This window comes from Diceros bicornis, chromosome 25, assembly GCF_020826845.1.
Source record: "Diceros bicornis minor isolate mBicDic1 chromosome 25, mDicBic1.mat.cur, whole genome shotgun sequence".
Taxonomy (NCBI): Eukaryota; Metazoa; Chordata; class Mammalia; order Perissodactyla; family Rhinocerotidae; genus Diceros; species Diceros bicornis.
In genome coordinates, this window is record NC_080764.1 from 27,833,107 (window position 1) to 27,860,062 (window position 26,956).

The 26,956-nt window shown below is 43.6% G+C and overlaps 1 protein-coding gene across 3 annotated transcripts in view; it reads right to left on the bottom strand.

The window, feature by feature from the left end:
• Positions 1 to 26,956, bottom strand: part of PLXNC1 (plexin C1) — a 147,237-nt gene that overhangs the window by 89,526 nt on the left and 30,755 nt on the right. For all 3 annotated transcript variants that reach the window (XM_058568651.1, XM_058568650.1, XM_058568649.1), the window contains exons 3-5: positions 26,288 to 26,422; positions 22,801 to 22,901; positions 3,331 to 3,445 (exon numbers count right to left, since the gene is read on the bottom strand). In XM_058568651.1, coding sequence (XP_058424634.1) covers positions 3,331 to 3,445; positions 22,801 to 22,901; positions 26,288 to 26,422 — 351 coding nt within the window. The remainder of the gene's footprint in view (positions 1 to 3,330; positions 3,446 to 22,800; positions 22,902 to 26,287; positions 26,423 to 26,956) is intronic.

Sequence of the window (26,956 nt, forward strand, 5' to 3'; positions counted from 1 at the left end):
GATTTTGCAGATGTACTATCACTTATGTTTAGCAAATAATGATATTTTCGTCCATTCCAATAATTATTTCTATTCCTTATTTCTTGTATTACTGCACTGGACAGAACTTTAAAAACAATCTTGATTGTATCCAAGATGGTGGAATTCCTTGTTTTCGTTCTAATTTGTAAAGGAATGTTTCTAGTGTCTCTCCTTTAGGAACCATGCTCTTTGTGGGAAATATCTTTTATTCTTATATTTTTTCTGTTTTTATCAGTATAAGCCATTTTTACTGAATGTTAAAATCTCTTTATAGGTATACAAACATATAATTTTACATCATGCAAAAATGCGATCATGTCATACATCCTTTTTGTTTATTGTGTATGTGAGGATTTCATTTTTTTCTTTACTTGTCTCTGCCTTCTCTCTACACCACATCAGTCATTCTATCAGGAGAGCCCATGTTTACAACCTAATAGGAATTCTTCCATATTTTTCTCCAATATCAAATAATCATATATATATGTATGTATATATATGTACAAATACATAAACATATATGGGGACTTTTTTGATCAATATAAGATCATGCTATGCATATTTTTCTGCATCTTGCTGTTTTCACTCAACAAAACCTCATGGAAATTTCTCCAACACAATTGGAATTGCTCTAATTATTTCTTTTTAATGCCAATTCTTCAATGAGGATGAGGATATATTATCTTCTAACTGCTTTGCGTAAAGAGATGAAGCTTCTTGGGAACAAAGTCTCTGCGTTAAATGGGTTTTTCTGTACCTAGAAAGTTACTAGAATGTTATATGATGAGCAATTAGCAAAAACTCTGACCCAAGCTGATAGACAGAATTGAGGAAAACCATAGAATGCCATCTCTGTAGGTCAGGATCAAGAATTATTTAAATAAACAAAGATCTAAGGCTTTCAGGTAAGTCATAGATGACCATAAGGACAGGAAATATTTTGAAATAATATGACCAAGAGATGGGGTCAGACATCTTATCAACATTATTAAAATAATCAGTCCAAAGTTGGTTTCAAAGAATAGCTTTACTCAAATTACTAAACTCTTATCTCCTTTACCTTGAGAGTGATAATGAGCTGGAGAGAGTGAGGTAATGGTTGTGTGGGAAGACTCTGGAGGCATTAGGGTAAACCATAGTGGGAGGCAGGGTGGGGAAGCAGGCACTAGTGGTTGCTTGGGTAAACATTTTCTGTAATGTTCCAGACTAGATATAAACGGTGATTAATTTACACTAGTAAACCCAAAGATTGGTAAGCAAATTGTGTAACCAGTACTTTTTATTCAATGAACAACTACTTTCCCACACTATGTTTAGCGGAAGTATTACCCTTAAAATTTTCAAAATGATAAGAGAAAAAGAATCTTGCCTAATCTTAACCACTTATCAGAGTCCTGGGTATATTCAAAGATTATGGTATTTTCTACCATTCTCTATCAGCAGCAAAGTCAGCTATTTTTCAGACTGATAAGAGAAATAAAAATTTGGCCATACCTATGCTTAGATGCCTAAGCATCTTTTTCACAGAATCTATTCACTCTTGACTCAGGGCTGGTGGAGGTTTGGAGGAAGGCTTTGAAAGTTCTTTTTTTCAACCCCCTCCATCCCCCGCACCGGGCCCCAGAAGACAACAGGAAGTGACAACAGCCAAATAACTTTAAATCCGTAAGTTCTGACCAGTTATGACTTGAAAGCTTGATTCTTTTATTATTTATCACTCATTAAATGCTCTAGCTCTCCTTTATTAAATGTTAAATCATCTTAAGTGGTATGGTTCTTGCTATTTGAAATGGCAAAGTGTAAGGGAAAAGAGAAAGTGGTCCATTTCCTTGTTAATATGGCATTCAAATAAAACAGAGCGAGCTCAACAGACAGGTCAATTGGCTGCTGATGGGGATTCTGTACAATTATTCATAATACAAGAGCCATAATTAGGGAGAAAATGTCTCCTTATAGTACCACTGAGACTGCAAGGCAAAAATTCCATTTTCCCATAGGGCATGGTTGGTATGTGAATAAGAAAACATGTGAATATGCTCATCGCTTCCTTTCTTTCACCCAATGACAGGGCTGATGTGCTGCCAATGGTGGTACTGCCATAGCAAGAGCCCATTGGCTTTCTTTCCAAAGGACCCCACTTGCAATATTCACTGCCCACACTGGTTTCTCTCTCTCTACCAATATTGCTTGAAGCCATGTTCATAAGATAGTTGTCAGGAGAATTCTGAACACATTAGGAAAAGAAACTATAAAACAAAACAAATTGTACACTTAAGCCACATTTAAGGAATCTTGTTGACCATAAGTCTGAACTTCTTTCTCTATTGATTTTTGTCATCATATTTTTCTACCACATTAAAAGTCCATCTTTTCTTTAAATTCAAGTATTGAGGGGTCATCTTCAGTGCCACAAGATAACAAACTCCATGAGGGTAGGACCACAACGTGTCTTGTTCTCTGCTACCTTCCAAGTGTGGGAGATCAAGATTTGGCCACCCTGAAATCTATCTCTTTACCTTGGTTGTTTTCTCTAGGGACATTTGACCTCCCCCACTAACTGCCTAAAAAATTTGACGTGGTAGCTCCTTCCTGGAACAGATCTATCATGATGTAAAGATAACGTAGGGTAAATGTTACAATAGGAAAGGCACCAACAAGCCCCTCTTATCAGAAGTTCTGTCTCTCTGGCCACATTCTCTGGATGACCCTGCCAAGAGTTGCCAGACAATGATTTACATTTATAAGGGAAATCTCCATTTGTAAAGGTATCTCCCTCTCTGTATTGGGAAGAGGGGGGATGAGCTCATTTCTAGAGACTTATCAATGTAGAAGGTGAGGCCTTGGGCTGCATAATAACCTTACTCTTGTTTACTGTGCTTTAGTGGTAATCTCCTGTAACTGACCCCCCCCACCCCCAAAATCCTCCTTTGTCATTGGCTGAACATGGTATTTAAGACGAGAATTTCTGCTATTGTGTTGAGAAACGCAGTGTCCCTGCTTTCTCCCATGTATACATGTTATTAAACTTGGTATTATTTTCGCCTGCTAACCTGTCTTGTTAATTATTTGGCCAGCCATAAGAACCTTAAGGAAAAGGGCAGAGGGAGATTCTCCCTCTTCCCCCGACACAAGCATCCTGCAGAGTGTATGGCGTCCAGTAGGCAATCAATATTAGATAACTAAATGAATGGACTCTCCTAACTAAGCTTATTTGATTGCTGATAGATATTTTACACACAGAAGGAAGTTAGCATCAATGGTACAAAATGAGACAATACAATAGACACAAATTAAAATCTTTCCTCTTACCTTATCTTTACTTCTTCGAAACATCTGAATTTGAGGGCACTTTTTAGCTCCAGATGAAATATCCAGCCAGTTTTCTGAGTTCTGTGAATGTACACAATGTTCTTTAAAAGTACACCTATTGGGGAAAAAAAGGCAAAAAAACAGTAACCCCACACATGCATTAGTTAAAACTTTTTCATACTTGGCTTCAGTACAAAATGCCAGGTTTTGTATAGTGGATTATTGATTTTTTCCAAGAATAGGAACACGATGCTAAAACCATGAAAAGCAACAGGAAAATAGCAAAGCGTTTTTTCCATCATCTCTAGGAGCAGAGAACAAATGTAGACAACATGTTGAACTTAGACTCCTGAGCCATGTCTCAGGATGACATTGCCAAATACATCCAAAGCACTTCCTCTCATGTACTCTAAAATTAAAGAGCTCTCTTCTAGAAAAATCTAGCAAAGAGCCCAAGAAAAGGTTTACATATTGTATAAATTTTGGGTTTGCGATTCATTCCCAGAATAGCAACCTATTGTGTAGCTTTTTTTGTTGTTAAAAAAAAAAGCTACTATTTTGTCCTTTGCAGCATGATAATTAAATAAAAATATGTCAAGGGCAGAGTCTTCCCAAGAATTTGATAAAACATTTCATAACCATCTGCTACATAACATTTACTTAGACAGATACCAAATTATATCAAAAGATATGGGTGAAACACTTTCCAGGGCCACTTTCCCAAGTCAGCCAGCTCAGAGGATGCCCCAAATAAATCTTAAGCTGTGGCCAGGGCCAACTACTTTGATAAACACGATCAGAAGCTGAGTGGTGAGATCACTGGTTTGCTTGATGTCTCGGTCACTCTGGGTCACGCTAACTTGGGAACTCGAGCCTCATCACAAGGGCCGCCAACCCGACAAGAAGAATGAACACCAAGTGCCATGTTATTTTCAAATGGTGTTGGACTCCGTAGACATTCCATCAAATAATATTAAGGAAAGAACAAAACATCTCTGTTATCTATGCCTCGAGGCCTAAGGTTAAAATAAAAGGGTGGGGGAGAACCAGTGACAGTGAGTTTTAAAAGAAACTGAAAATTCATGAATCACAAGATTGAAAAGCAACCAAATGATAACCACATTCAGCTGTGGGGAGTCCCGGAGAGGCTCTCAGTGGAATGAGGTGTGGGCCCAAATAGTGTATTTCACTTCACAAGTGTTTTATTTTTTCTTCTCCCTCTTCACTCTCTCTCTTTTCCTGATTCTTAAGAATTTAGGCCCCCATGGCTTTGTCTTTGAGCTCTGTGCTAATTTGAACATGACAAAAATAAAACAGGAAGCCAGTGAGTTTCATAAAACATCGTCCCCAAGTACAATACTTTCAGCATGTCATCATATTCTGACATTTTGGGGAAGCCTGCTTACAGTGAGCACATCTGCATTCAAACTCCCCTACATCTGTGTCAGTTCCTTCTCTAACATCACGACCATGGGGATTTTCATCAGCAATTCTCCAAAGCCATAAATTTATCTGACCCCTGATGGCTAGCTCATCCGTCACGGACATTAAGTTCAAATTAAACCACCTCTCAATGTCAGGGAGGGTTTGCAATGGAGGGACAATACTGCTGAACTGAAAAGCAGAGAATGACGAGGCTAGTTCCTTATTTTATACATGAAAGAGATTATGACTCTCAAAAACTACCTGCCTCTCATGGGCACTCTGGTTTATATAAAGCACTTCCTCTGCCTATGAGAAAAAAATAAAAGACAACCCTAGAGAGACTAGAGTACAAACATTTTTGTAGGCTCTTAATGCTGCCTGGGAGTCAAGGCCTAAGGCTGCCAAAAAAACAAGTGTAAAATATTTCATACAAACAGTGCTACAATTTGCCAATTTGTAGGCAGAAAACAGTAGTGCCACTGAGTTATCACTCTCTTTTCTGAACTTCTATAGCATTTCTTGTCGGAACCACACATTTTGGTATTTAATCATAGGCTGCCTTGAATTCCAACTTAACTATTTCATATGTGTATGTCATTTCTCCCCAAGCTCTACACTCCTCAAAGGAAGGGAGAATGTCTTTAACATTTCTTCAGCAAATCCCTCAACGTCTGGAGCATGATATGCAAATACTAGGGTTTCAATAAATATTTTTGAGTGAATGGATGAAATATGAAATCTCTATAGGTTCCTTCTGTTGGTGATTTTTCTTTCTAGAGTTTCCTTACAACTTTTGTCCGACTCCTACTTATGGTAAAGAGGTCTTTTTTGTGTGTGTGAGGAGGATTAGCCCTGAGCTAACATCCGATGCCAATCCTCCTCTTTTTGCTGAGGAAATTGGCCCTGGGCTAACATGCGTGCCCATCTTCCTCTACTTTATGTGGGATGCCGCCACAGCATGGCTTGACAAGCGGTGCATCAGTGCGCGCCTGGGATCCGAACCCGCGAACCCCGGGCCACCGAAGCGGAGCGCGCGCGCGCACTTAACTGCTACGCCACCAGGCCAGCCCCTAAAGAGACTACTTTTAATGTAAGCTAAAAGTTCGAATCTGGGGCAGTTGAGGTTTTCAGTCTACCTTTTGGGGAAAAAAAAAAAGAAAATCTATAATGAACCTTTCATTTCCTATTCTGTATAAGGTATAAAACAAAATCTAACCATGTTAAGCAACTAAACATAACTCCTTGTTTATAAAACACCTCTGAAATTTCTAAAATCCTATTTCTTGCTTCTCTCCAGTAAAAAAATAAAAAGAAAAAAGAAAACTGTGACATCAAGATTGTATAACCAGTTGGTCAACCAACAACAGTATCCTATTCCTTCTCTAATACTGCAGATTATAAAATCTTCATGACAGCACATTACCCACACATTGAGATTTCTTAAAGAGGGGAGCAGATCTTATAGCTTCCACATTTTAGTAAACAAAACCAGTTCCTTTGAAATGATGCCTTTTGAAAGCTGTCACTCTCATTCCTATGTATCACAAAGGCAACCATCAATAGCATAGACACTTAAGCCTTTTCCCAAATAAAATTAAAATCTCATTGTCGGACATGACTCGTGGTGAGGCTGATCCTCAGTGAGGAACTCGCACATAGACTGACTTCTTAACTGGCTTCATTTCCATATCTTCAGGCCACAGATAGGAAGAAAATTGGATTTGGATTAGAATGAGGGCATTCTGGAGAAAATGGCAGAGAAAAATTTGCTTTTTTTTACCTTATGCTATTGCTTTTGCCACATCCTCTACTGAAGGTCTTCCCCAAAGTCCTAAGACTCCCAATCAGCACTTTACTTTTCTAGTCCTTATTTCCAGCTAGAGCTCCTGCCTACATGAGAAGGCCAATACGCAGACGTAGCCAATCTGCAAATTAGGAAATGGAGCCAGCTCAAATGCAAAGAAAAGACTGCCTGAAGAAAAAACCCAAAAAGCTAATTAAAAAAAAAACTTTCCTTAGATGAAAAAATTGTATGTGGAAACAACTTAGTGAATGAAACCACTTAACAAGGCTTGTTCATAAAATATGCTGTAGAGCTTAATCTACTCAAAGTAATAACAGTTTGATATTGCCACTCAACTAAGTACATGGACCCACCCATCCCCCAACTCAAAAAGTATGTTCAAAACCTACCCAGGCCCCAATTCATGAACAGAGAGGTTCCTGACCCGGGTTTCTAAGTTTGCTGTTTGAAATTCAGAAAGTATTTCCATACAGTAGGTTTGCTTCCTGAGTTTGTGGAAATCTGTCTAAACTCTGATATGCCTAAGTAACTACCCCATCACGCACCTGCATGGAGGCAACATGGCCCCGCGCCAGGCACTGATCTGAGTGTTTACAGTTAGTCCCCCCCATCAGTCCTCACAACAACCGCCTCCTATAGGGATGAAACAGAGGCTCAGAGAAGTGCAGTAACACAGGAAGGTCACACAGCTGCAAGCAGCAGAAGTCTGGCTTCACAGCCACACACTTGGCCACTGGGCTGCATGGCCTCCTATGAGCCCTAACTACCATTTAATAAGGCGCCCACGGATAAAGACATTCAGAGTCCCTTGTGGCTTCCTGAGGCATCAACAGTGGTTGGAGGGTGGGGCTGGGTCAGGACGAGGAGACCAAGATGGGGACCTCAGGAAGGGAGAAAAGAGAAGGTAAGGCAGAGTCTCTAAGATAAAAACGGTAACAAAGATTTGGGAGGAGTGGGGATTCTGAAAGGCCTCTAATTTGCATCCATCACTAGCTCTGAATACAAAACATCCAACTAGAGGTTAAAATTCCAGGAGGCCTCCACCTCAAATCTATTGTGCTCCAAAAATTTGCTTGCCAACCATCTGTTTGTAATATGGAATACACTTTTCTCCCCATAGAAATAATGTTATAAACAGTGATTAGGTTGCCAGGTTAGCCTACGAAACCTATTTATCCATAATGTAACTTCAATACCATATATTTGCAATAAAAGCAGAGCAGCAAACAATGATATTGCAGCCATTTGCATTATATAGCAGTTTTTCTTCTTCTTTACTTATTTGTGTTTCTGCTCAGCTGGGAGTCTGGGAACAGTGCCCAGCTGGATCGACTTTTAAATTTATTATTACAGTATTATATTTATATGGTATTTCTATTTTTTAAAATGGATATGGCTTAAATTATTAATTGTTTTCATGCCAACATAAAACACAGGGAGACCCACCCCTGAAAAGGAGCTGAAGTTTCTAGGCGGCTGAAATGCCCATGGGCTGGGCTGGGGGACCTTGACAATCTGACTCTATTAGGCTGCAATCTCTCAGTAAAAATTTACCGCTTACTCAACCTTGAAATAGAAACTCTGAACTCAGAAATGTAACTTCTACTTCCTGCCACTTGAATTTCATCAGCATCCTCTAATCTAATTGTTCACCAAGAGCAGACAGTCTCCGAAGGAAACTGATAACTAAGTATCAGGTAATTGGCTTGAATGTGGGGGTTGGGGTGACCTTTCCAAAGATTCTACACCGATATAATATCAGAAAACTTTTAACAAAGAAACAACCCGGCCTCTCAGGGTACAGGAGACTGTGTCCACGCTGGGGGAAGGTTTTGCTACAAGAGCAGCCCAAGGTCTTCTGCTAAGTGATGCGAAACAGATATCTGCATTTTTACGAAAGGCACAGAGCCCAGAGGGGGGCCAGGTGGTCCCCAGAATCGAGGAACTTTCATTAACGTTGTCAGTCCGTGAGATAAAGAAACCAAACCCGACTGAATAGAAGAAAATAATAAGAAGTCACTGTGACAAACTAAACTCCAAACTCAAGGCCTCCAGAGTCAGGAAAGGAGAATGCCAAAATATAAGACCAAAATAACCAGCTGGGAAGCTGAAAAATTGAATCTTCATCACTGGAGCTGCAAGTCAACCTACATGATAAAATTATCTAACAACAGAGACAATTTAGATTTTTTTTTTTAAATGAAAACATCTAATATGCCAGGCAACATTCTTTCACATGATTTGATTCATTTATTCCTTAAAACAAATCTATGAAGTAGGTCCAATAACTGTCCCTGCTTTACAGATGGGGGAAATTGAGGCACAGAGGGCTCCATATTGCCTTCCCAGGGTCAGAGAGTTAGTAAATGGAGGGCTGAGATACAACACCAGGCAGCGTAGCTTCCATCTCCCACCCTGTGTTGCCTCTCACAACTGCTAACACTTACTGAGCCCTTCCCACAGGCCAGGCACTCTTCCTAGGGCTTCCTGGAATTAACTCACTGATCCTCACAACTTCAGGAAGTAGGTATTATTGTTATCAGCTCCATTTCAGAGATGAGGAGACTGAGGAGCAGAGAGGTTAAACAGCACGGTGTGAATCTTAGCAGTCTGGCACTGGTGTCCATACTCTTAGTACTGTGCCAAGTTCCTCAACATTTTTAAAGGCCTCCAGGATAGTGACATCATAAATGCTAAGATAAAAGTAAAGAGGTCCTCCCAGAACATGTGCCATATAGGAAAATATAGGTTTTATTCCATTTCTCAGCATTTCTCAAAGTGCATTCTTTGGGTTGTTTCGGCCATTCGTGTTAAAATCGGGTTCCATTGCTAAGAAGTTTGGAAAACACTAAATGAAATTAAACAAGTTTCTCTGCCACAGGACTTCTAAGGGCCTTGAATATGCTGGTGTCTTCTGTAACTTTCCAAGAGAGGAATGAACGATGCACCATCTCCCAACTTTTTTGTTGAGGAAATAGAAGTTCTAGTCACACACATTGGGAAACACTGCCTGATCTTGGTTAGTGAGCAGTAATCCAAATGGCAGATCAAGTTAGAAAACTTTGGGCCTTTTTTGTTTTTTTTCCCTCAACTCTCATACTCAACTGATCACGACCTAGTAATTCATCGCTCTAAGCTATCTCCTGCCTTCCAACTTTGCCCATCACCTCTCACCTGGGCTCCTACAGCAGCCTCCCAACTGGTCTCCCTCCTCCCCACCTCAGTGCCTCCCATCAAAAACCCCAACATTGAGGGTCTTCTCAAGCGCAGAGCTGATGTATCACTTCCTGCTCAGCAATCTTCAATGGCCCCCTCTTGCCTACGCCAAACTCCTCTACCTATATGTGCCTTTCATGACCTGGAGCCTAGAACATGTATCCACGCTTATCTCTTTACCCAACACTATGATCTAGCCCCTGCTTTCCTCTCCAAACTCACCCCCAGGTAATTATGGGCTGATGAGTCTGTCTCTACATCTAGCCTGCAAGCTCCTAAAAATAGATCCCTGGGGCCGGCCCAGTGGCAAAGCGATTAAGTTCGCTGGCTCCACTTCAGTGGCCCGGGGTTCACAGGCTCAGATCCCGGGCGCGACGGATACACCACTTATCAAGCCATGCTGTGGCAGCGTCCCATATAAAGTAGAGGAAGATGGGCACGCATATTAGCCTAGGGCCAGTCTTCCTCAGCAAAAAGAGGAGGATTGGCAACGGACATTAGCTCAGGGCTGATCTTCCTCTCACACACACACACACACACACACACACACACACACACACACACACAACACAGATCCCTAATATCTAGCACATAGCACCTGGCAGACCGCAATTATTTGATAAACACACGCAGTACCAACATGCCTGGCTCTACCTGGTATGTGCTGTTCCCACTGCCAGAACGTCCTAGGGCCTATAATACTTGGTGAAATTGTGTTCCTTGTTCAAGGCTAGTTCAGTGTCAGCTCCTCCATGATGTCTGCCCAGCCTCAAGGCAAAGCAGTTGCTCCCTTCTCTGTGTCCCCATGGTGCCTCACACATGCTCCTGGCGTATACAGCACATTGCATTATTGCTGATGGCCTGTCTCTCCATCTAGACTGTAAGTCTCCCAATAAAGCCCTGCCTTATTCACCTTGGCCCCTCCAGGGCCTAGTACCATACCTGGCATTCATCCTACAAATATTTACTGAGTGCTTACCAGACACCAGACTAGGCACAAGGGATACATCAATGTATAAGCCGGTTAAGGTCCCCCTCTTAATGAGCTTACATTCCAACGAGACACATGGACAAAAACCAAATAAATAGACAATAACCTAAAATAATTTCGAATTGAGGTAAGTCTTCTGCAGAAACTAAAAATACAGTGGAGAGGAATTACTTTAGATAGATTGGTCAAGAAAGATGGCGTTTTAGCTCAGAGTTCAAGGGTGAAAATGTCTAGCCACATCAGGAATAGTAGGAACAACATTCCAGGCAGAAGGAACAGCATATGCCCAGACCCTGAGTTCACTTAAAGCTTGGTTTCTGCAAGGAACTGATTAAAGACCAGACTGGCTAGAACTTAGTGAAGGAAGGGGAGAGTGGCTCTGCCAATTACAAGCTGGTGCCCTTGGGCAAGTCATGTGCCCTCTCAGTGTCTCATGCTTTCCACCTGCAGAAACGCAGATAATAATAGTTTCTACCTCACGGAGTTGTTACAAAAACATACAGCTACAAAAATGTACATGACAGAGCTGTTATAAATACATATATCTATTTAACTGAGGCTTACATAATGCCTCAGTAATTATTAGTAGTTGTTATTATATTTACTACATGGGCAAGTGAAACAGAATGTAGGCAAAAATTTGGATGACATAAGCCAAACAAACACAAAATGGTAGTGATGAGACCAGGATTTGGGCAATAAACTTAACCAGACTGCTCATTCGCACTGCTCACACACCAGGTCAACAACCAGCATGCCTTGTCTCCGTAAGGAGGCAGACAGAGTTCAAGGCCTCTTGGAAGATTTTTAATCACAACCCTCCATCCTCCCAAGACTAAAGTGCTCTTTAGGGTCTCCCCATGCCTTGAGCATCAGCTATGAGAGTGCTGTGCACAGTGTATTGAAATTATTTCTTTGGTGTCTGCATCTCTCACTAACCTGTGAGCTTCTCCACAGACCCTCATTCATCTTTGTTTTGCCCAGGGCCTAGTACAGAGCCTGGCCCACGGCTGGTATTCAACAAGTGTTAGCTGAATTGGATTAAGAATTAAACTTTCAAGTGACTAAATTCTTGACTATGTCTCCATGATACCAGCGTCAGTTGTTTCATTGATTTTTGCCACTGGTTGGCCTGTTAACTGGTGTGGGGGGAAAACCAGGCTTTGTCTTGAAACTTGGAGCTATTTAACATATAAAACACATCTGCAGACTGAAACGCTCACACAAAAGGGATTTGTGGCCTTCCCTCCATGTGGTTCTTTTGTGGGTGATGACTGTACTAAAAGTTGGTATTTTTATTTCCAAATGCAAACCATGAACTGAAGAATTTAAAGAGAGACATTGTCTTGAATAGGGAGCATGGAAAGAAAAGTGGGAGAATGATGCCTCTTGAGTCAGGAAGATCTGGTTCAAAGCTGCTCTCCCACACATTCTCTGTGTCACTGGGGGCACCTTTCTTAGCCTCTCCAGGCCTCAGTTTCCCTACCACTAAACAGGCGGCAATGATAACAACCCCATCTTCCTGAGAGCAATATTGAATTCCATGCTTGGCGTATCAGAAATGGTCCACTCCTAATATAGCAGAATATATGCGCCCAAATGTTACAGAACGTTTCAAAAGCAAAACCACAAAAAACTGACAGGAAGGCTTCCAATGAAGATCGGAACATCATGTTTGAATGTGGTGGAGTTGCTGGAACGTGGTGGAGTTGCTGGGAACAGGACAAATACTAGGTCACAACGACGAGTGAAAACATTTGAGGAATGTTTAAAAGCCAATCAATACATCAGAAAGTGCCTGCTCCCTAAGATAAGGTCATTTCAAAAAACAATCTATTCCATTAAAACATATTTAGGCAAAAGGGGTGTTCCTAATGGTACTTGTTCAAATTCAGAGAGCATCAATTAAAGAGATGGCGTGGATACGTAGGTCAGACGCTGAGGTTTGAGGACCTCAGTTGCTGGCTCTACCGAGCAACATCGGCTTTTGGGTAAGGCGAGCATTCTCCTGTGTCAACCACAGTCACAGTTGGGGCGCCAGGAGCTGTGCCTCTTCATAGGTTTATCCCCTCTCCACATTCTGCTTTGAAATAAGTAGGATTTATTCACAGCTCCTAACAGTTGATAAAGATGATGAAGAACCCAGGGGACTCGGGTTCACCCAAGACCCCTCTCCAGTATTAGAAGGCCCCAAAGCCCTTCCAGCATCTTTGGTAACTCAGATGTGCAGGCTAGGCCTCTGCCAGGGTAATTCAGTAATTCAGGTAATTTGGGCCCTGAGGCCCAAATAACATATTCCCCTTTGTTCCCCACTGCCTCCACCCCACAGACAGTTGTCCTACTTGCTTCTACACAATTAGTTGGCACAATGGGGTCCTTACACTAGAAGGAAGGGCACCCCCAAATCCCGTTATCATCATCATCACTGTCATTAGAGCCACACTGGACCATCAAGGTGTGTCACTGCACAGACTGCAAGCACAAGGATACATCCTGGATTAGGGGACAGGAGAAACAAATGCAGGATTAGAACAGTCTCCTGTCTCGAACTGTCTTCCTGGCCACTCAGCTAGATGCAGCCATAACCTATGAAGGGGGACATCCTCAAAGCTGAATGCACTCCTTCGCTCTTGGCTCAGATGTCTCCTTCTCACTGAGGCCTTCCAGGACCTCTCTGGTTAAAACTGTCACCTCCACTGCCTCCAGCCAGCACTCCCTACCCCTCTCCTCTGCTTTCTTTTCCTTCATAACATTGATCACCACCTGATACACTCTCTATTTCCTTATTTTACACTGTCCATCTTCCCTCAGGTAGTGGCTTGAAATGTTCCCTCAAAATTCATGTCCACCCAGAACCTCAGAATGTGACCTTATTTGGGCTGTGTTGTTCAATGCTGGAGAATCCTAGCGCTTAGAACAGTGTCTGACACATTCTAGGTGCTCAATGAATACCTGTTAAATGGATGCTTAAGCTTTCAAGGTGGAAGGGTTTCCATAACTCGGTCGGCTCTGAGTCCCACTGTCTTTCTTACCCAAAATCAGTCATCCATGTAGGGTCCATCTGGACCAGGCTCTCCCCTATCCTCTCACTGCCATGAGGGATGTCTCTTCCTTGTTTCTCTTCCCTTTCACTATAGTGGTGGGTAAAGGCACTGGCTTGGAATTTACAGCTAAGCTTACATTTGAATTCTGGTTCCACTACTTGGGTAACCAGCGGCAGGCAGAATAATGGCCCCCAAAGATATCCAGGTCTTAATCTCTGGGACCTGTGAATATGTTACCTTACATGGCAAAAGGGACTTTGCAGATGTGATTAAGGATCTCAAGATGGGGAGATTATCTTGGATTATCTCTGAGGGCCCAAAGTAATCACAAGGGTCCCTATAAGAGAAGGCAGGAGGGTCAGAGTCAGAGAAGGAGATGTGATGACGGAAACAGAGTTCAGAGCCAGAGAGATTTGAAGATGCTATAATGCTGGCTTAGAAGATGCAAGAAGGGACCATGAACCAAGGAATGCAGGCTGCCTCCAAAAACTAGAAGAGTCAAAGAAATGCATTCTCCCTACAGCCTCCAGAAGGAACACAGCCCTTTGAACACCTTGATTTTAGCCCAGTGAAATGCACTGCCGATTTCTGACCTCCAGAACTGTAAGATAATAAATTTATGTTGTTTTAGGCCACCAAGATTGCGGTAATTTGTTACAGCAACAGTAGAAAATGAATATACAACCTAGGGCCGTTTCCTCATCTCTAAGTGGGTACTGAACCCACACTTACTTCACAGGGTTCCAAGAGGACTGAATGGAACATGGCATGGAATACGCAGGGCACAGCATCTGGTATATGATGAGCATATTCTTCTCCATCTGTGCAGACCCTGTCTCCTGTCTGGGCCTGGGCTCAAGGCAGGCCTTCTGGGGAAGGGGCACTGAAACTGCATTTTGAAGGGTAAGTGGGCACATCCCGATGGACTCCTCTACTGAAAGGCCCTCAGTGGCCTTCTCTGCCGCATATTGTCCACCTCTCATGACGGAGACTGGACCAGAGTAATTCAGGCTTTAGAAGAATGTGGCTAGTGTTGCCATGCACCATGGGTTGTCTTGGTCAAGTTTTAGGGCAACAACAGCTCACAGCCCTTAGGGTTAACAATTGGCCCTGGGGAGGCTTGGGGAAGGAATGTCTCTGGAGGACAGAGGGAAGGCAGACCTCAAGACAGGAGAGCAACACAAGGAACCTGATGTGTCCACAAGCAAATCATTTAACTCTTCTTGTTTGTTCCTCTGACAACTGGGGACAAATATGTTTAGCATTCAAATGTTAGTTTTTCTCTTCTGTGTTCAAAGTCCCCTTCTGTTACCCCCAATCCTTTCAGAAAGTCTGATAGGGCCTGTTGTCACAGAGCCCTGTTGTCAGGCCAAGTTGAGAAAAGATCTCGTTCACAGTCTCGTGTGAAGAATAGCCTACCAGCAGCTAAAGACCTAAAACTGCTCCCAGGGGCTACCTGAAAGTCTTCCAACTGTCACCACGGAAGAGCCATGTAGAAGAATATAGGCAAATGTTCAGTTTCTACAAATCGGTGAGGAAAGCTTGATCTGTAGAAACTTTATAATCAGCATGCCAGGGGCTTTGTTCCCAGCCTGTACACACCCTGCGCAGGGTGGGGCACTACAGGGTTGGACAATAAAGACGAGTGTGGCCTTTCCTGCGTGGCCCATTTTCTGAAGAGGACCCAGCCCTGGTTCCATCACATGACTGAGACCAAAGCAAGGAGAGCCCTGTGGTGGTGTTGGGAGAGGCAGGAGGTACATGAAATTTGGAGAAACAGCTGCCAAGTAGATGACTCAGGAAGAGATGTGAGACAAACTCACTCTTCACAAAATATACCAAAAGACAGCGACCCTGGAAAGGGTAGAGTGGGAGTGGGGTACAGCTGATGTTTAGGCTAATGCATTTCATCTTCTCCACTGCCATCAGGATCATCTATTTAAACACAAATATGATCATGTCAGTCTTCTCCTGAAAACCCTTTAATAAGTTCCCAGCACTAACTAATAAAGTCCAAACTCAGAGCCCTTCCCATCCTGGTCCCCGCCAGCACCCCAGGCTCTTCCTTCCTTCTAGAGCCAGTGCTAGGGTGCGATAATTCACTCTGCCCCTCCCTCAAAAGACCTCTCGTTGTGCTGGTTCTTCTGCCTGAAATGCCTCCCATCCCCTCCTTCCCTCGGTGAAAGTCTACTCAGTCTTCAAGGCCTAATTTCAATGCCACCTCCTCTCCGAAGCCTTTCCCAACCCTGGTTACAACTAATGGTTCCTCCCTCTGGGCTCCCACCATCGTAATAGCTGCATTACTTGAGAACTTACTATGAACAGGCACTGTGCCTAGGACTTTATGCTCATGATCTGGTTTCATTCTCTCAGCAACCATATAAGGTAGGTACTATTACCAACCCCTGCTTTATAGAAGAGGGGATTTGGCACAGAGAAGATAGGAGACTTGCAGGTCACACAGAAGCCCAGATTGGATCCCTAACAAGCTGACTCCAGGACCCGCACTTTTCCTCTTCTGCTGTTCTGCTCCTGCTGTTGGTGTGGAGGTTACCCAAACGGGCCACTCCCTCTACATTCCGGCTCAGTAAATGACACCTCTGGCCACCAGACCCAGACACCCACACTCCTTGCCCTGTAATCTCAACACCAAAGTCCCTGTGTTGCTGGGACAAGAGTGATAACTCACCCCGCTGCACCCTCTGAGACTCAGCTGGCATCTCTCAGAAGTCCCTCCCCATCTGACTTAGGTCCCCATCCTCTGGGCTCCAACCTAGTGCCTAGTCCAGGGCCTGGGACACACTAGGAATCCAGTGTATGTTTGGGTATCATTTCTTTATTTTCTTTGTGAGGACTTAGATCAAGGGAGAAAGAATACATCTTCCAGAAAAACAGAGGCCACCTTGATATTTTACTTTTCATTTTATGGCCCTATTTTTAGTGTGTCAGACTCAAGGGGGAACGCAATTAATCACTAAGTCCTGTCAATTCTCTCTTCCAAACAGCTCTTAAATCCACCCACTTCTTTCCATTGCCACTATCATCTCTCTAATTCAGTCCCCAGTCACTTGCTGGTTTACAATCACCTTCTAAGTGATCTGCCAGCTTCCAGCAGTGTCCCCTCTAGTCTATCTTGCACAGAACACTTCTTCTAAAACATATCTCTGATCTAGTCTCTCTTCTAACTGAAGCCCGGCAATGGCTCCCCAAAGTCCTTGCGAAAAAATCCAAATTCTTTAACACGGCTTATAAGACCCATCCTCATCTGCCCCTGCCTACCACGCCACCCTCACTTCCCAACACTCCTCTGCTAGACTGGATGTCCATCCATACTGAGCATCAGGCCAGGCCCTCCTACAGCTCCCAGCCTCGGCACAGCCTGTTCCCTCAGCCAGCTTCCCCTGCCTCTTCTCTACCTGGCTGATATCTGCTCACACTTCAGCTTCAGCTCAGACTTCCCTTCCTCCAGGAAGCCCTACCTGACCTTTTAGGTTTGGGTTAGATGTTTTCATGGGTCCCCCTGGAATCCTCCACTTCCTCTGTGTTAACCCTTATTACACTCTATTTACTTATTGGTAGACTGGTAGCTCCTTAACTTATTAAGGTAGACTGGAGTATTATTCCCAATTCTTCAATCTCTCCTGTACTAGAATAACACATCCGTACCCTTCCCCACGTCCCCTTGCAGTGTCTCCCACTAGAGTAGGCAGAGGATATCTCCCCACCCCACTGACGTGGGGCTCGGCTATGTGGCTTGATTGCCAATGGGATATCAGCAAACACGAAGTGAGGAGGGACTTGGAAGGTGCCACATGGTTTACCTTGGGCTCTTGTGCTTCTGCTCTCTTCTCTGCCTTGAGAAGAGTATGTGCAGGATGAGAGACATGTGAAGCAGAGCTGAATCCCACTCTCCACCTGTAGCTTGAAGAGCCCCCTCTACACCCCCTGCTGGAGCTGACCCATCAGCGAGAAAAACAAGTGTTTGTTCTTGTAAGGCACTAAGAATTTGCATGTGAATGCAGTACTACTGGAGCAGAAACCTGATTAACACACTTGTCTATATCCCTCGCTAGACTGCAAGCTCCATGTCGGCAAGAAAGAACTGAAACCTGAGCACCTAGCGTAGGGCTTAGAACGTTGTAGGTCCTCAATAAATATTTGTTGATTAGATGTATGACCAAATGAACGAACATTGGCCACTGACATGTCTGCCTCCCTAGCTACGACGTGAATTCCCAAAGGCCAAGAGCAGCACCTGATTTCTTTCAATATCATCTAGTTATCTCACTTCCCCCACGGGGTTCTTGGTAGATATTCAATAAATATTTGTTGAAATTAAATAAACCGATTTTTGTGGGCTGACTTGGGAATCAGTCCCTAATTTATGACATTGTTTCTATGGGAAAATGCATTCTGAGTGCCAAAGAAACTTGCAAATGAACTTTTGGAACCTCATGCGTTCATGGGTTCAGGATTGCCAGTTTTGTGGAAATCCATAACTGAACACATGTGCTATGCTTTGCAATATGGGAGGAACTGAGAAACTGCTTCCAAACCCAAGATATTCAGCCTGCAAAAATTCATTTTCCACCCACACAGACAAATTCAGCACAGGTTGCATTTGAGGTTCCAACAATAAAATACTAGACTTTTTAGAGCTCATTGTTTATCTAATTGCTTTTTATCTCCTTATACTGGATGCCTATTCTTAACACCCGATCAAAAGGAAGTTAAGATGGTTTTCTTGTCCCCAACTGCTCCGCCCCAACAAATCCACTTTCTACACACGTATGCAAGAAAGCTCAACCTTCTCAACAGAGAAAATAAATTATTTTTCTAAATAAATCTGTGACATTTAAAATAAACACAGTGGGATGCTCTACAGTTATAAGAAAACATCCCCCTTTAGAATTCCTAATTTTGAATGGTACTGGGAGCTTAACATGAGTCACAGATCTGAGGCTTAGTTTTATTTCATCTTAGGCCAGAACCAAGCCACTTTGAAACCAAGTGATGTGACATAGCTGGGAAGGGCCATCAGTCCACAAATCCAGAATGTTTTATAATACTTAACGCACAAGTCACAACCTGCCATTGGCAGAGTTTCCCAATCACTCAATTTACTTGAGCTCCTACTACGTGCCAGACACCATTCTAGAGTCTGGGGATACAGTAATGAACAAGACAAGGTCCCTATGCAACTTACATTTCAATAAAGGGAGAGGTGGAGAAAAAAGATCATTTCAGACAGTGACGGGGCCATGAAGAAAATATAAGAGTGATGTCATCACAAGTGAGGCTGGGTAATCAGGTGGAGATGTATGTGCTAGGACTTGACAATCAAGGCAGAGCCAGCCGTGGAAAGATGTGGGGAAGAATGTTCTAAACCGAGGAAACAGCAAGTGCAAAGTCCCTGAGGCAGGAACAAGGCTGGCATATTCCTAAGTCGGAAAGAAAGCCGGTGTGGCTGGGTGGAGTAAACCAAGGAGAGGGTCGCATGAGAGGTCCAAGAAGCATCAAAGGACCAGATTATGGAAAGCCTTGTACGCAGGCCCTGGAAGTAAGCGAGTCAGACTGAATTCTAACACAGAAGCCAGCGGAGGTTATTAAGCTGGGGAATGACATGATCTGGTTTACATTTTAAAAGGACCACTCTTCTTGGAAAATACTGAGGCAGGGGTGAGGCAGCAAGAGCAGAAGCAAGGGGAGCAGTGAGCAGGCTTACAGAAGGCTGGGACCCACAACCCACCATCACTAAAAGCCCCGATGTCCTCAACTTCTTGGATTGTTGCTTCTTGCTCTTACTGAACCAGGCTCTCCCCTGAGGACACCGCTTCCCCGCAGCCTTCTCAAGGGCTGGCTGCTTCCTCACCCTCATCAAGGTGTCCTGCTTGTGTCTTGCTGCCTCTTCTAGATGATTCTTCTTCCCTTCTGTCCAAGCCTGCCCCGCCCCTGAGCTTTGAAGCTCACACCATGAGCCCACACCACCCCAGATGCCTCCTTGTTGTGACCATCTACCGACCACCCCACCCACAGCCAATTCCCTACTTTTCTTGAATATTTCACTGCTCACTCTCTCCAACATTGTTTCCATCGTTGTTCTTGGTGACAGCAATTTCCACAGAGATGACTCATCCTTCTAACACTTTGACACCTCAGTTCCTTGACCCCCCCGTGCCAATAATCTTGTCCTCCATCCTACTTCAGCTACACAGTCATACCTTAGACCTTGTCATGACCAATAACTCCACCGCCTCCACGACCTTAATTTCAAGCTCCCCACAGCCCAAACATGACCCCTATTCCAGTTCCCCAGCTCCAACAAGTCTTTAACCCCAAAACAACCTCCAATGCACAGATCCTGGCACCTTTTCACATCCCTCAGTCCCCATGTGCCCTCACTCCCCTCCGCAGAGCTGACTTCTGGCTTAGAGCCCAGGGTCCACTATAATAGGTATCAATATCCATATCAATATCATCGTCCATCCTTTGCATGCATCTGCAGGGCTCCCTGGCCCCTCTCTCCCCTCTTGATGTATCTCCTGGCAAAACCCCAACTCTGGCTAAATCTAACTCTCCCCCCCTCTACGACTACACCAACAGAGCTGAACATGACTTGCAAAAGCAAAACTGGGCTTACGGCTCTCACTTCAAAAGCAAGACCACCGACCTCAGGCGGGCCTGAATATTGCCTAGCAATCACTCTCTATTCCCCATCTCCCTTCTCTCTCCCACTCTATTTCACACCTTCTCTCTCTTCTCCCTTCAAACCTCCTGGCTTCTTCCCGCACCTCGCTCTCACCGGTCTTAAGTCCCTGAAGATGACGTAAGCAATATGAAAAGACACTGCACATGTTTCCCCTACCTACCTGCTCCTGGGCCCACGGTCATCCCCTTCCTTCCCAGGACCAAGGATGAACTGTCCCACGCTCCTGTCTGAGGCTGGCCTCCCCACCGGCGCACTAGAGCCTATTTTCTTTCATCTGCTGAAAGACAACAGTCCACAACTCTCTCTTCTCTCGCGCGCATCATCACTTTCTCCCTTCTACTGGAACTATCCCAACAGCACACAAACGCGCTGTTATTTCACGCATCTTCAAAACAACAAAACTCACTGGACTCCACTTTCTTATCCAACATCTGCTCCACTTTCCTGCTGTCTTTCTCAGCACAGTTCCTCTAGAGAGCTGCCTCTGCTCTGTCCTCTTCTTATGCTCTCTTGCATCTTCAGCATGACTTCCCACAACTGCCCCTGTCCCCAGCACCAATCATCACCTGCTAAGTCCAGGGGGTCAATTCTCTTCTTCTCTCGCCTGACCTCTCAGCGTGACCGGGCCCAGGGGATGCTCCCTCCTCCTTTCTCCCTGCGCTTCCAGGAAACCCTCTTCTTTAGTTTGCCCTCTTTCCTTTCTGACTGTTCCCTCCCCATTTTTCTCCTCTTCATCTTCCTGAGCCCTGAGCATTGCACGACCTCAGTGCTCAGTCCTCCAACTACTTCCCTCCTCAATCTACACTCCCTCCCTCATCTGGTCTTACGGCTTCTTCATGTACCATCTAAACACTACTAACTCCCAAATTCCTATCACCAGCCTGGACGTCTCCCACAAACTCCAGACGTGTGTTTGCCAACATAGTAGCCACGCGTAGTTATTTAATCACCACCATCACCACCACCATCGCCACCACTGTCACTGAATTAACTCCTGCGCATAGCTCTACAAATATAGACAGGGAACCCACAGAAATGGAATGGATAAGAAAGATTATGACAAAACTGCTTAGTGGGTGTGCGATGATGAAATGCTGTTCATGATCAGTTAATTTCTTAAACTCTCATCTTGGCCAAGCGACAAGAAGAAAACGTTCCTACCCAATTACAATTATTCATGAGAATTTTCCCAGCCCTGCTTCTTTTGTCTGCCAGTGATTCTGACGGAAACAGCCCGGTAAGGAAGTGCAGCAAAAGGCAAGGGCAATGACGCGTCTTGCTGCCACTCAGCTTTTGACTTCTTCCGTGAACTCTTAATTAATTCCAGCCCCACATCGTTAGTTTGTTTCCTGAACCTCTTGCTTATATGTATTGTATTTTCCCCCTCTCTCTTCATTTCTCTTGGCTTCCTCCCCTGTAAGCTTCCCAATTCTCTTCCCAGTCCTTTTTTCTATCCCACACTGCCCCTCATTCAGCCTTCAGCTTCTCTGCACCTGTTCTACTCTTTCTTATCCTTTTTCACCTTTAAACACTGAAAGCACCAACCAAACTGACAGACAGTGTTATGGTTTTTTTTTTTTCCTGCCTCAGCTGCAGCTAGCTCAGGCTCTCTCCTCCTCGCTTCTATAGCGAGAGCCCGAGTACTGGGTTGCCATGGCAACAGCGAATCCAACCAGGCCGGTCCCAGCGATGCTAGGAGCCGCCATGGCGAGAAAGCTGCTACAAGTCACCCCTGAGCCTAGATGGGTGGTGAACATCGTAATTCAAGACCAGGCTGGGCAGAGTCTGCCCGGACACTGCGATTGTACATCAGGCCCACAGCTGTACGGCGCATTAGGAGACAACATCATCAATAATAAGGCTTCCACTGAGCCACAGGCAGATGTGACATTAGGAGGATTCATTCGAAATGTTTCAAACATCCCTATTCTTTTATCTCCTCTGAGGGCAAAGCTTTTCCCTCTCTCAAGTCTTGGAGAACTCAGTAGAAAATAAAAACAAAATTGACAGCTCTAGCCTCTCCTCCTTTATGATGCACACCCGCCCCCTCCCAGCCCCAGGCTGGGGAACCCTCAGTGGTCCGGGTCAAACGATTTAGTAGCACCGACTCAGCTGGGAACATCTCTGAGAATTAATTAGGATTACACAACGATATTTTAGTCAGTGAAGAGATCGGTTCCCCCAGGTCATTGGAACAGATCCTCAAAGTAGGGCAACAAGTGTTCTGCCACACGACACTTCTGTGAAAACGAGAGTTGGTGAGAAAGAATTCAGGAAATACCTTTGTAGCGAATGGCACCAACCGCAGTGAGGGTCTGTCACCGTTAAACACTCCCAACAGGATTTACGTTTACTGCAGTTTGCAACACGAATTCTCCTCACCTAAAAATAAAGATGACAGCAGTTTAGACAGAATTATAAGCAACACCAGAAAAGCTACAACACGTTATCTGATGAAGGGCCACAAACAGCACATTTATCAACTCAAACTCGGAATGTCTCCATAATGACACGGGGCAGCAGTTCTCAGGTTCTAGGGTATGAAGCAGTTTATCAGAATCCCCTGGGAGCTTTTGAAAGTGGAGATTCCCAAACCCTCTGCCCCTGAGACTCTAGCTGAGCGGGTCTGGGGCGGGGCCTAGGAATCCGTATTTTTAAGTGCTCTCTCAGGGGAGTCTGAAACGCAGTCAGGTTTCTGATCTGCTAATAATGATTTCCAAAGGGATCATGAAATCAGGTCACTTGGTTTTCATATAGACAGTCAATGTGTGGTCAGTGGCACTTTGGAAATGAGTATCTGGGGATAGCAAAAGGTGCTGACCCAGGAGTGTCAGAGAGATGTTGGCACTGGATGTGGAGATGAGGAGACCCCTCCCACATCCCTCTCAGGGGGAGCTCCATCACCTCAGCTCCTGGCTCACTTGCTCACATCCCCTCCACTGGAGTGAAAATGAAAGAAATGAGAGGAGTTTTCAAATCATTCTCTGCCCCTAGAGCTGCCTCTTCCAGTTGTGGCAAACAGCAGCCCACAGAGTGGGCCCCCATGCTGGGCAGACCCAGGCATCCAAGGCAGGCAGTCAGAGCCTCGAAGCAGGGCAGTGGGAGGTAGGGAGGACCTAACGGTACCTGGTGCATTTTCTGCAGGCAAAATCCCACTAGAAAGTATTAAGTAACTTCTTAAAAAGGTTAGAGAAACAGAGAGTTCTAGAAGGGATTTGTGAGTCACACAGGGGCTATCCTGAGGAGCATCCTTCAATTCTAAGTTGACTTCATGGAGGATAACAGCTCGTCCATTGCACAGTCCTCAAGGCTGCTGACAGATGCGGTGGGCAGACCACCAGCCTGAGCCAGAATTAACCAGAATGTGGATATTTCCTTGTAGCTCACACAACATCTTTTTAATTCTGGGAGATTTTCATAAATGTCATGTAATCTCTCTAACCTTGTTTTCTCAAGGTTAGAAACGGTGATGGTGCTGCTGACTTCATGGGGTTATTACAAACATTGTCTGGCACATGCTAAATGCTCAGTAAATGTTGGCTATTGCTATTATGTGAGAAAAAGGTTCCACGGTCCAACAAACACAAAACCTTACCCTGAAAAAGTGAAATAGGTTTTCTTAGCACAAGGCTTCTGAGAGCCTTTGAATATGCTGAGCATCATGATACTCCAGGAGGGGTATAGTAACTAACATCTGCTTCTAGGACCACTTTTGTTCAGAACATTTAGTTGAATATGAATCTCTAGAACATTCTCTGAGAACTACCATACAATGTACTTAAGCACACAAATACATAACTCTATGTAAAAGAGAGGACACTATAAATACTACAACGGATCTGCTTCTCTAACTTAATAACACATTATGGTCACTATTCCACAGCAATGCATATATCTCCATATGGTTATTTTTAATAGCCACATAGTATATCGTTCTATGGAAGTAACAGGGAGTATTAGTTTGGCTGTTATCATCTCCCCAAGAGTCTAGGAAAGGACCTTCTTTAGGTTTTGCCTGTCTAGGGACTATATTGGCTCAACTAGAGTCTTACTAACAGGATCTCTAACAGTAAACCTAAGTGAAGAATGTAAGAATAATCAGCTTTGACGCCCAGTTAAAAACTCTCCTCAGGACTTTAGGCTTTGAATGACCAGAGACTAGAACTCTTTACCTCCAGAAAGTGAGGACCTGCCAACTACAGGTGGCTCTCACAGTGGGTCCCAGCCTACAGTCTTGGGTTCCAGGGAAGGTAGTAACGAGAATTGATGAGCTATTTGCAATGTTTCAAAAAGCTGAATGGAAAAATATGCACAGACTAAGCAAGACTTCAAGTGTCTTTGCTTTGAGCTGGAATTTTATCAGCTCTGTGTGGTAGCACAGTCAGTTCTCTGACTGACAGTTTTGAGATGCCCTTGATACATAAAGCCTGAGAACGGGAACTGTTACTTAATAATACAGTCTGTTGAGTAGACAAAAATCTTTCAAATACGGGAACACTGGGGAAGATACATAATAAAAAGTGTTTGAATGATGAAGCAAGCTGGTCAAGAAGATTCTTTATGGTAAAGAACTGGTTTACAAAGGTATATGAGATCCAGCGGCCATCTCAACGCGGTCATTTCGACATACCTGACTTTTCAACATGCAAATGGCAACATGGCCTTTTTAGGAATTCCAGAAACTACAAAGTGCTTACACACCTACTCTGTGACTTTAACAGCACATGTAGATTGAGGTCATTGCTATTCTCCTGAGAATGAGTGAGAGGAAAAGAATGGAAAATTGGAGTGGGCTGAGGGCATCTGTTACATCTGTTATATAATTATGTAAGTCTCAATTATGTTCTTTGCACTTTGTATGTTCAAATGGTCATGGGTCCAAACTACCATGCCAGAATGGCCTGTTTAGTTTTCCCAAATTTGGGATTTGATCCCATTTATCATGGGCTTTAAGACCAGGGAAGAATTTAAGTCCTAGCCCTGACAAGGCCTAACCTCTATATATCTTTGAGCAAGTTATTTAACCTTCCCAAGTCTTACATTCTTTATATATAAAACGAGGGTAATTTTACCTCATTAAATCATTAACATATTTCATTAATATTGTTCATTATATGTTTGTGTGTATATACAACTCTATGCATCTAGAGAGACCATACTTAGAATAGTAACTAACAAGTACATAGTCAGTGGGGACTCAATAAAAATTTGTTTCCTTCCTCCTTCCCTTGGTGAAAGCACTTTGTAAAAATGAAGAAGATGTAAAAAGGTATCCTTTTTATTTCAATAAGTAGAAGCAGGAAGAAACTAAAATATCCAGATAAATTAAGAGAGGGAGGGCAAGTGTCACACATTTCCTGGTTCATGAATGTGTATGAGACTGTGGCCTGATATTAACCCCCAATTCTAAAACCAGTCCCATTGGGTATATTCATAAATGCATCTAATCATCCAGTGCCCAGATAATAAATGTGTAAATTCAGTTACCTTGCTGATTATGCACCCATTTGCAAGCACACCCTCCTCTGAAAAACTTGGCATTGGAAATATAGCCAATAATAAAATTGTCTAAATAGGTAATATTTCTTGCTTACTTACTGACAGCAGGGTTTTTAATTCCATGCCTGTGAACCACTGAGGGTCTTATTGAAGCCTGCAGCAGTGTTTAAACTCACTAGTTCAAAGTAAAAGCTTCATCACTAGATAATGACAACAATTAAGCAATTTTTATTCATAAGTCAGAAGCAATAACTAGTATTTCTACCTACCTCTTTCCCCGCTGTTAGATAGATGTAGATATTCTCCTTTGGATGAGGAACGAGTTTGTAGAAAACAGGTGTTTCTTCTTTAATTTCGTAGATAACCTCTGGACAATTTGAAGTCAGATTCTCACCAAGAATAACCTATTTTTTTTTCAAAAAGAGAAATACGATTTCTATTAAATACTTTAATAGCAGAGTGGCAAAACTCATAGCTTAGTTCTAAAACCACCTCCTTTATTACTCACTACGTATATTTGCTAAGGTACCATGTTCCTTAATTATTCTCTCACGTCTCAGTCTTCAATAAGGCTGGTAATAACAAGCACAGTATTTCTTCCTTTGTAGGGGACAAAGTCACACACACACCCCCAAAAAGCCACTCTTCAGTGCTGGGGCAGTACCCTCATATGTGGAAGTTCATTGTCCACAATTCCTCACCACTTCTGGCCTTATGAGAAGTTACAAGTGACCACTTCATTAGTACTACACCAAGAGTGATCTTAAAACTAAAAGGAAGGGCCGGCCCCGTGGCTTAGCGGTTGAGTGCGCGCGCTCCGCTGCTGGCGGCCCGGGTTCAGATCCCGGGCACGCACCGACGCACCGCTTCTCCGGCCATGCTGAGGCCGTGTCCCACGTACAGCAACTAGAAGGATGTGCAGCTATGACATACAACTA